The 11405-nt window shown below is 33.9% G+C and overlaps 1 protein-coding gene across 4 annotated transcripts in view; it reads left to right on the top strand.

Annotated features, from left to right (window-relative positions):
• The window catches only part of PAXBP1 (PAX3 and PAX7 binding protein 1), a 39835-nt gene extending 30139 nt beyond the window's left edge, over positions 1 to 9696 (top strand). For all 4 annotated transcript variants that reach the window (XM_056826067.1, XM_056826069.1, XM_056826068.1 and 1 more), the window contains exons 13-18: positions 1234 to 1355; positions 1718 to 1794; positions 2157 to 2223; positions 5953 to 6099; positions 6749 to 6903; positions 8035 to 9696. In XM_056826067.1, coding sequence (XP_056682045.1) covers positions 1234 to 1355; positions 1718 to 1794; positions 2157 to 2223; positions 5953 to 6099; positions 6749 to 6903; positions 8035 to 8152 — 686 coding nt within the window. In that variant the 3' untranslated portion in view covers positions 8153 to 9696. The remainder of the gene's footprint in view (positions 1 to 1233; positions 1356 to 1717; positions 1795 to 2156; positions 2224 to 5952; positions 6100 to 6748; positions 6904 to 8034) is intronic.
• The last annotated feature ends 1709 nt before the right edge of the window (positions 9697 to 11405 follow it).

Here is an 11405-nt window from a genome sequence, read left to right on the forward strand (position 1 = left end):
TCCTATCATTTTTTAATTTAGGCTTACTCTGATGTTTTATTTCAAATATAAAAAAATCAAAATTCTTATCCCAGTTTTCAAAAGAAAACCATGAAAAGCAAAAATTGTTTATAGCCTTTTGTTTTTGTTAGTTTTCTTTTTACTGGGTTGTTGTCAATTAAAAAAAAAAGTTTTCTTGAAAAATTGCACATTGTTAGGCATATCCTGGGTGTTTTTAAGTGTTAAAAAAGTATAACATTTACTCAGCTGGGAAACTAGCTGTGGTTTACAAAAGGGGTAGAAAACAGCTTTCTGCTAATGTCAACAAGTCAAAATTACTAAGTCTTGTTCTATAGTTAGCTTTTTTTACCCTAATCATAACCTGCCCACTCCAAAATAATTCAGAGCACGGGAAATTAAAATCACTTGTGAACTCTTATGCAAGAGGACTACAAATAATGTTCCAAATGAGTAACTAGACGACTATCTGAAGAGAATTTTTAAAAAATTGGATTTAGATCAAAGGATGAGAATATCCTAGTACATAGAAAGGAACAAAATAATGCGTCTTTTCTTCCCTTTTATCCCCTATTAGCAATGAGGAGATATATACTAAGTATTGAATCAATTAAAGTAGGAAGTTAATGATCCTTGGAGATGGAAAGAATAGGGAGGAGTTTAGGGGCATTTGGTTCCTTTAGATTTAGAGAGTTTTAAGGTGATATGGCATAGGGGGCCAGTAGTAAGAAGAAAAAGGAGGCAAATCTCCAGGGGCAATAAGGAAGGAAAGAGAAAGTTCCTATAGCTCCACAACTGGGAAAGTAAGTCCATAAGAAGCCATAGAATATAAAGAATATTTGTAAGCAGGGATTCCCTGTTATTAGAACTTACTGAGTAGTTTTGTTTTGCTACTTCTGTGTGTGTGTTTGTGTGTGTATCTGTATAATATATTTAATATATTTAGTCATTCATTCATTTATTTATTGAATCCTTGGCTTCCCCCTTAGAATCAATGCTGTGTGTTGGCTCCAAGGCAGAAGAGTAAGGGCTAGGCAATGGGGGTTAAGTAACTTGCCCAGGGTCACACAGCTGGGAAGTGTCTGAGGCCAGATTTGAACCTAGAATGTCCTTTCTCTAGACCTGGCTCTCAATCCACTGAGCTACCCAGTTGCCCCCGATGTTTTTATATTTTAACTTTTGTATATAGTTTGCCTTTTTCTCTGTGTCCAGTAAGACTTATTCTTACCCAAATAGGAATAGCTGAAAATACATGGGACCCTTTCTCTACAACACAGACATCTAGAATGGTTGGGATTACATTGAAATTGACAAGTGGATATCCTTCAGTGGTAAATGCAGAAAATAAAAACACACAGGTAATTTATTTTCATTTCTTGTTGAGAAACATTTTTAGAAGGCTTTTTATTTTCACCTTTGAAAATATAAATGGATGTGTTACATATTACACCTGACAATCATCTGTCTTCTCTCGTACATTAGAAGAAACATTATTACTAGCATCAATATTTTTATTTTTAAATAATTTCCTTGACAGGTCACTTTCATGAAAAGTGGCACTTAGCAATTTTCATCAGTTTTAACTCTTGGATAGTTCATTAAAAACATAATTAAAACATTGAGAAATGAAATTTTTTTATAAAAGCTTACAGTTTGACACACCTAGTCAAAGAGTTTAATTTTTAAATGGCTTATCTTTTTTTTTTTTAAACATTTCCAGCTATACTTAAAGGCACTCTTACTAAGAATGAGAAGAACTTTAGATGATGATGTATTCATGCCCTTATATCCCAAGAAGTAAGTAAAGCTTACTCAACGATTGTCTGACACCTTACCATTTTAATATAGTCGTGAATTTAAGTAGCTGAGAGAGACTATTTGATAATGTATTGGGCAGATTGTTCACTTTTCAAAAGGTAATATTTAATCATTGATCATCCATCAAATGTCTCTCAAGTAAATTTATATTTATTATTTTGTCCCTGAAATATCAAATAACTTTCCTTCAAAATATAATTGATTGAAAACCATTTGCTGCCTTTTAAATCTTTTTTGCCAGTTTACTTGTGTCAACCATAGTTATTGATTAATGTTTATGTTATCTAGCTTTTAGAATAAAATGTTTCAATAAATGTTTTTCCTTTCCCTTTTGTACTTAGTATCTTGGAAAATAAAAACTCTGGCCCTTATTTGTTTTTCCAGCGACAGTTCTGGTCTTCAGTTAAGGTAAGTGATCTTGACATTCTAGAGATTTGGAATTTATTTACTTGTTTTGGAATTTTATGCTACCTCTCTAAAATAATAAAATGACCTCTAACATGAGTAATTATATACTTAACATATAAGAAAAATTATATTTAAAACAGGCTTATTTGCAATTTTATTATTTCAAACTCAGGAAACTTTTCAAAAGAAAAAGTGGGGGTTATTTTTGGCTAGCCCAGACAAATATATTTAAACTATAGGGTGACTAAATTTTATTGGAATTTTTTCCCCTTTTTTCTGGGTATAGAAGTTCCCCTCAGACATTTTTTAAAAATTGATTTTAGTGCCCCACCACAATTCTTTTCTGCATCACTCCAATCTCTAAATGTATAATGTACTTGTAACCCATCATTTTTCTATTATTCCTAATGTGTTTCAAGTTTCAGGTTTAACCTGCCTTTTCTCTTTGCTCTTAATTCCCTCAGTGTAACTGATTGGTTGTGCAACTGGTGGGTTGACGGAAGGAGTGTTGTTATAGAACTTATTCATACAAATATAATAACTAAAAGCCTGTTTATCTTCCCAGAGGGAAGTGTGAGGGAAGTGAGGTATTTTGGATTTGATTTGTTGACAGAGAGAAGGGCCTTCAATGGTTAAGAGTCTTCCTAGATAATTTGACTCTGGAATCAGTGTCCTTAAGCTATTCCATGGCACACAGCAATGTATTTTTTGTAAGTATTTGTAGGAGCTCTGAACTTGGAAGCAAAGCTTGGCTTCAGATCTTTCCTCTAGCCCTTGCTTACCTGTGACTTTGGGCAAGTTTCCTTATTTGTAAAAGGGAAGATGCTAATTACATAGGAATTGTAACTTAGGGCTGTTTGTGAAAGTCAGTTGTAATAATGTATATAAAGTACTTTGTATCTTTTCCTCAGCTATTGCACTTGAACATTTTATTAACTGCTCTGAGTTATTTTGGTGTCTTCAAGAGCAATAGCAGCTGGTTTCCTCTTTTTATGTTGGTGAGAATAACCATTTCTGCATGTTGGGTTTACATTAGTAAAATATTTAAGTTAAAAAAACTGAGGCCTAGAGAGGTTAAACTAGTATATATAAATCAGTAAGACTTTATTAAAAGAGATGTGATGATTGAGACTTTTTATAAATAACATAACTTTTTATTATATATTTTTTGTAAATTCCTGACAAAAATCCATTTGGAGTATTTTCACACTGAAGTTGGGAACTTTGTTTAAAAGGAATTTATAATCAAGTATTGCTCATTTTAATTTGTATATAGGTAAGAGTATTATGATTACCAACTGTGTATTCCCCTCCATCTTATTTTCCCCTTTTGATCCTGTTCTTTTTCCTTTCTGTCCCTTCTCAGTGGTATTTTGCTTTTTATCATTCCCGCTCCTACTTCCCACCACCACCACCAGCCCACCTTGCCCATGTCATATTCCTGTTCTACTTCTCTATTGGGTAAAATAAGATTCTATACCCCAATGAGTATTGTTTTTGTTTCCTCACTGAGTCAGTTACAATGAGAGTAAAATTTAAGCATTGCCCACCCCCACCCCATTCTATCTTCCATTGTAATGGTTTTTCATGCCTCTTTATGTTATAAAATTTGCTCCATTCCATCTCTCCCTTCCCTTTTCTCTCAGTGCAGTTCTCTTTTTCTCCCCTTGTTGTTTTTTTTTGTAAAGCATATCATCCTAATTAGCTTATTTCCCCACCCTCCATCTATATATACTCCTTTTAACTGCTCTACTGCTAGTAGGAATTTTAAAGAATTACAAATATCCTCTTTCTATGTAGGATTAAATACAGTTTGACCTTATTGAGTCCCTTCAATTTTCTCTGTCCTTTTTAGGCTTCTCTTGGGTCTTTTGTTTGGACTTCAAATTTTATGATTTGGTCTAGTCTTTTCATCAGGAATGCTTGGAAATCTTCTATTTTACTGAATGATCATTTTTTCCCCTGAAAGAATATACTCACTTTTGATGGATAGATGACTTTGAGTTGTAAATCTAAATCTTTCACATTCCTGAATATCATTCCATGCCTTTTGGTCCTTTAATGTGGAAGCTGCTAAGTCCTGTGAGATCATGATTGTAGTGCCATGGTATTTTCATAATTGTAGTTCTGTGGTATTTGAATTGTTTCTTTCTGCTGCTTGCAGTATTTTCTCTTTAGCTTGGGGGCTCTTGAATTTAGCTGTTATATTCCTGGAAGTTGTCATTTGAGAATTTCTTTCTAGAAGTGATCTGTGGATTCTTTCCATTTTTATTTTGTTCGCTTCAAAAATATATGGACAGTTCCTTGATAATTTCTTGTATTATGATATCCAGGTGTTTTTTTTTTTTTTTTTGTTTTTGTTTTTTTACCATGGCTTTCAGGTAGATCAGTAATTCTTAAATTATCTCTCCTGGATCTGTTTTCTGGGTTAGTTTTTTTTTTTTTTAATGAGATATTTCATGTTTTCTTCTGTTTTTTTTCATTCTCTTGGTTTTGTTTTATTGTTTCTTGATGTCTCATGAAGTCTTTAGCTTCTGGTTTCCCAATTCTAATTTTTAAGAAATTATTTTTTTTCATGAGCTTTTGAGCCTCCTTTTTCATTTGGCCCATTTCTTCTTGCATTGCTTTCATTTCTCTTCCCCATTTTTCCTCTACCTCTCTTAACTGATTTTTGAAATCCTTTTTGAGCTCTCTTTTGGACTTTGCATGTGTTTTCTTTGCTTTCATGGTCCCCTTCTGCATCTGTGCCTTGTTCTTTGTCTCCTTAAAAATTCTCTATAGTTGTCTTTTGGGGGGGGGGGTGTCCACTCATTTTCCCAGTAGGCTCTGTTCTCCAGGAGGTTTAGGACACCCTCTTAAATTTCAGTCATTCTTTAATGCTACCCTTAGCCTTATTTCTGGGTTTGTGCAAGTTTCAGTTCTTACAAGATGGTATGGAGGCCTGTGAACTGGGAGCTCTGAGGGCCACCTCCCACTGCTGATTCAATTACCTCCCCCCCCCCCCCCCCCCCCGAGATTGCTGATACCTCTAGCCTTAGGCTTGGGCAGAGGCTTCTGGGCTTGATCTGGTCATGCACACAGCAGACTACCTGCCCTGGGCTCCACCTTGAGCTTTTGCCAAGAGAATCGGGCCCAGGTTTGGGTCTGCAGACTACTCTAAACTGGAATCTATGTACTCACCACAAACCTGGGCAAGGGACTCCTGGCCTTGCTCTGGGCTTACACAGATCAGGCTGCTCAGCACAGACTTTCCTGGGCTGGAATTCTGGACCTTTATGCAGCATATTTTTCTTGGAACTTTAAGGGGTGTGTGTTGGGTTGCTTTGGGCTAAGATTCAGAACCTGGCACGGATGGGAGGCGGGGGGAGGTGCACTTGCTGTTGGCTTGCTTACTCTACTCCATGCTGTAGAGTCCTGCTAGCTATGTTCCCTTCTCACCCCAGAGCCTCAGATGTTCTTTTCCTACCTTTCAGGTTGTTTTCTTCTTGAAAGTTGCTTCACTCTATCTCCTTTTTAGTTCTTTCACTACTGTATTCCTTTTGTGGTGTTATTTTTAAGATTGGTTGAAAAGGATTCTCATGGTGGTTTCAAGTTTCCCCGCTTCTATTTGGCCATCATGGCTCTGGATCCCTTTCTCCAAAATGAGCATTTTAAAGATGTTCACTACAGTTTACATATGTGGCCTAATTCTCATATAGCCTCAATTTTTCCATTTATTTTTCTCCTCAGCTATTAGGAAACTTTCTCCAGTGGTATGGCATTTTTTCAAACAAAACCCTTCAAGAATTATCCATAGATGGTTTGCTAAATAGATACATCCTTATGGCTTTTCAGAATTCAGAATATGGGGATGACAGCATCAAAAAAGCACAACATGTAAGTTAATGAAGATATTTAGTATTTTAATTTATTTTGAATTTTAAAAAATTTTGTATGAATCTTTGAGTATTTTTTTAAATCCCTCTACAAAGCTAATAGAGGACACAAAAACTAGGATTGGAAATTAACTTACCTAAACAATTAATTCTTATCCTCCTACAGCGTCTACCCCCTGTGCTCCACATTATTTCTAGATAAAATTTTTTGTTAATTATGTTAATCCGGTTGACATTGAAAATTACACCAGCACAGCTTTGTCCTTATATTATTAGTATTTTCTTTCTGAGTCAATTTCATCACTTCTGATTCTTTTCATGACTTTGAAGAACTATTATTGTCTTTTTTATAGAATTCTAATCAGCTTGTTATTTTTCTAGTTTATAAAATGTGATTATTAAAAATATACCATAATTGCACCTACAAGTTCATTGTTGACTTAATTAAGGTTTGGATACTCAACACATTTGAATTCCAAACAAGAGTATACTTCTAATTTAATTTCACTGTGATTTGACTAAATTAATCTTTTTTTCCAAAGTTGTTTTTTAAAATATGCAACTCTTATCTAGAATGAAATACTGAATAACAGGATTTTTTGTTGTATAATTATCACCTCTCCCTGCTCACCATTTTTTCTGTCCCACAGGTAATCAACTGTTTTCCCAAACAGTGGTTCATAAATTTGAAAGGAGAAAGGACTATATGCCAGCTAGAAAACTTTTGTAGATACCTTGTTCACCTGGCAGATACCATTTATAGAAATAGCATTGGATGCTCTGATGTAGAAAAAAGAAATGCCAGGTAATTATTTATAATCAACTTAAGGAAGTTGTAAAGCAGAAATCTTTGAATCAAATAGTATTTAATTAGATATTTTAAAGTTGGAAAGATGATATCCACTTTTTGATTTTGAATTATTGCAGATTTGTATGTATGTACACACAGACACAAAATCCGTGTCCTCGGTTATGACCATGAACAAGAAAATCTTGTCAGGGAATGTCCATACTGGCAGTTGCCAGCATTAGTGAAATCTTAGTTTTGGATCTCTTGACCTTCTTTGCGTGTGTGTGTGTGTGTGTGTGTGTGTGTGTGTGTGTGTGTGTGTGTGTGTGTAAAATTTGGTTTGATTCTACTACTAAACAGTTTGTAATTGTAATATATTATATAACTTATACATAAATATATATGTGTATGCCAATGTTTGTTGGCAAATAATGAAATGTTTAATGTTTTAAAATTATGTCCATTTTATCTGTTTTTAAGACATAATTTTAAAAGGATGAGGCAAAGCATTTAGCTAGATTTGGTCAGGGAAGAAAAAGCTCACATACTCAAAAGTCACTAGGGGAGGTGAAGAGAGATCCTTATGTTCTTTTTCTGGGCAGCTTGTCTGATTGATGAGGTACTATTTGTTGTCCCAAATTTGATTAGGCTAGTACTTAATAATAGATCATATTTTTAAAATGCTTGCTATTTGAAGACATCATATTGGCAGGTGTAAATTGGGTTGAATTTCACCAAAAATACTTAAGGTAATTGTGAACTCTTCTAGAATAAATACATCTAGTTTTTATTTTTCACTTATTTTTATTGACTCAAGTCAACAGGGACTATCTTTCATGATTTAATAAGTCCAGTTACTTGGTAATTATCCCACATTTGCATGGAAAATAATCCTGTCTCATTATGGACTTCTAAACTGGAAAAAAAATATACACCGATTATAGTATTCAGTCAAGTTTTATGCAATTTTCGTTTGATGAAAAGTACAGCCTGACCAATTCATATAGAATGTTTTAATCTTTTTTCCTTTCTCTGTTATTAGATGAATTTTTAAATTGATCTTGTAATCAAAATGTTTATCAACAAGTTTACTCTTGAAAATTAATCAAATAGTGCTTTGTTACTTAAACTGTTTTTCTTTTTTAGGGAAAACATAAAACAGATAGTAAAGCTTCTTGCAAGTGTTCGAGCTCTGGATCATGCTATGACCGTTGCAAATGACCACAATATGAAAGAATTAAAGTCTATAATTGAAGGAAAATAGAACTTTCATACCGAAAACCTAATATGAGCTTTAAAAATCCATTCCTGATGTATAATTTTTGTATATATGTAAAGTTTCTTAAACTGTAAAGTATTGATTCTTGTTTTAATAGAGCATTATTATATATAGTACTGCAACTTTAAACACAGGATGAGGAGCCCAGAATGATTATATCCAGGAATGCAAAAGTGTTTTCCTTATTGCCTATCATACCTCGCTTACAAAAAACATTTTGTTACCACATACATATTAGCCATCTATTCAGTTCATTGTCCTTTGGTAAACTGGTGTGTCTGTGTGTGTATGTGTGTGCGTGCGTGCGCATGTGTGGCATAAAATGTGTAATTATGCATCTATTTATACCACCTTAGAGTTACTTTCACACTGGAAATTTTTTGTTTTTAATTCTAAGTAAGCCTTTTGATAGCAGAGAATTCTTTAGTAGAAATTGTCTTAGGAAATTACTGCATTATTGCAACAAAGGGCTTTGCATAAATCACATAATTAAATGTGAAATCATCCTTCAATAAGAAACAGGTGGCACAATGACAACGTTCCTTTGAAACTGAAATGGTTTAACTATGGAACTTGTCATTGAGTTAATATAAGACTTTTCTCCCCTAAAGTTGCTTTGTAGTGAAATGTGGGTTTAAAGGGAACACTAATAAATGTCATAGAATAGTTCGCTTTTGGAATATGTAAATTGAACTTTTAAAAAAGCCCATTATTTTAAACAACTGTACAATCTGACTGCCTCATTCACAGTTCCATTATCTGACCAGCTGAAATACACACACACACACACACACACACACACACACACACACACACACACAGTTTATTGTTCAAATGAAAATCCCACATATGTGAGAAATATATGCAATAAATACAGAATATACGTTTCTGGTAAGTGGGTATATAAAATTTATAGAAAACTACCCCACTAAGGCAATTTAATATCCCATGGTCTTCTTTAATATTTATACCACATTGTAAATATTCAGAAAATTTGTTTCAAAGTTTACACTTACTCTGATTTTCAAGAAAAAACATTTTTTAAAAATTAAGGAACATTAGTTTATATAATCATACATAAAATTAATCGTTAGCCAAATAATTTTTAAATTTCTCTTTTACTGTATGTTGCTGATGGCTACTTTGGTTAGAATTGATGACACTCATTTGGTAAGAATATAATATTTCCATTTGAAACACTGGACAAATGACAGTATCAGAGAGTGTAGTGCTGTGCACTTGCTCAATGAATTCTAACGTGAACTTTTGAAAGCTTTTGTAGGAAACATGCCTATCTCCATACACAATTTAATGGGAATTTTTGTACCTCTTTATTGACCTACAAACATAAGAATCAAAGCACTTCTTTACAGTTTGTGTAGTGTAAATGGGTATGTTAACATGCATAGTATGGATGACATGCACACCAATTGGAACCTAAACAGAATGTTTTTATGATCCCGATGGATTCCCATTTCCCAGTATCTGCTTTTAAGAATCCTTTCAATAAATTGTCATTGAGACTTTTAGTTTTGTGCAATTCATCCAGTTATTTTGGCGTTAGGAGTGGGGGGAAAACAGAAGCTCCCTTATAACATTATTTTAGCAGTATGAAGTAGTTTTGCCTTTCCCCTTATTCAAGAGGGTTTCATTAATAACACAAGGACTTCATTTTAAGATGAGACCCACTACCCATGCTAAAAGTATCTAGCAGCAGTATAGCAAAGTTATAGTTACATTGTATTCTGTAATGTGTTCACATCTTTTATCACATTTTCCTTGCAACAGCCTTCTGACTGATTCCCATTTTAAAAACAGGAACTTCATGGGTAAGTAATTTAATTAGTGTGAATTCTTCCTCCACCAATACTGATCATCACTTTTCTGTGACTTGATAGATGGTCTCTGGGAGTTTTTGTGGTTTGAAAAATTCATATCCCTGTACCCAGTTTGGTTTTTCATCCCTGGGCTTGTATTGAAAACCTTTTCAGTTTGATGAATACTTGCCAAATAGCCCCATACCATCTTGAGACAGTCTATGACTTTATTGGAAAGCTTTTAGTAAGATATACCCACTGAGTGTTTTAGTAATGTAATAAAACTAGCACAGTGCCTGGCACATAAGCAATTGCTAAATTATTGGTTGACTGATTTAATCAAGTTCTCCGTTCCTAGTTCTTAGACCTTTTCCAAAACACCCTTAAGCTCTGGTTTTAGCTTTACAAATTTAAGCAAAATTATTTAATGATGTTATGAAATCCTTTCATTAACTGAAATATAATTGAGTCTCAGAAGTTAGGGTGTTGATTGTTTTGGTTAATAATAGAATCAAAGATTTTGAGTTGCCATATACCTTAATGGTCATAAAGGCCAACCAACTTCCTTATCTTACAGAGGAAAAACAGGTCCTAGAAAAGTTAAGTGACTTGCCCACGATCACAAAACTAGTATTCATTCTTAAGGCAGGATACAAAAGCATGTCTTTTGGACTCGAGTCCACCACTCACTCCACTACATGCTGCATTTTTTAAAATCCTTAACTTAGACTTGATACTGGGTATTGGTTCCAAGGCAGAAGAGTGTTAAGGCCTAGGCAGTTTGGGATTAAGTGACTTGCCCAAGGTCACACTGCTAAGAATTACCTTGAGTTCAGATTTGAACCCAGGACTTCTTGTCTCCATGCTTGGTTCTCTATCCATTGAGCCACTTAGATGCCCTACCATGCTGCATTTAAATGCAGTACATGTTAACTTTGTGGAATACCACATAGGATAATTAAGTTTATCACTAAGAAAAAGAGGATGTTATACCTTCTTTTAAAACTAACTATATTAAAAAGTATTCATGATACCCAGGACCAAATGTTACTTAATTCTAAATCTAGCAAGGTACTTTAAGAAAAGTTCTTTCAAATGTTCTGAATCACAGGCATATGAAAGCCAGACTTTTAAAGGTAATTTTACATCATTGGATTCTTCAAAGGTATTGCCACATTTGATAAGAAATATATGCGCATAATGTGAGCTTTTAAAATGAGTTTTACCATCATTTATGTTTTCTAAAAAAATTTATAATCAGTTTTAGAAGCATTGTGAATCTTTTCTCCTTGTTGATAGCCAAGGATACCAGGAACCAAGTTTTGCTATCACCCTAAAGATAATCTGACCACATGTTACACAATTTGATACTGTCTAGATAGCTAGAATCTCCACAGGTCCCATGATTTGGTGGTATAACA

Source organism: Monodelphis domestica, chromosome 4 (genome assembly GCF_027887165.1).
Source record: "Monodelphis domestica isolate mMonDom1 chromosome 4, mMonDom1.pri, whole genome shotgun sequence".
NCBI lineage: Eukaryota > Metazoa > Chordata > Mammalia > Didelphimorphia > Didelphidae > Monodelphis > Monodelphis domestica.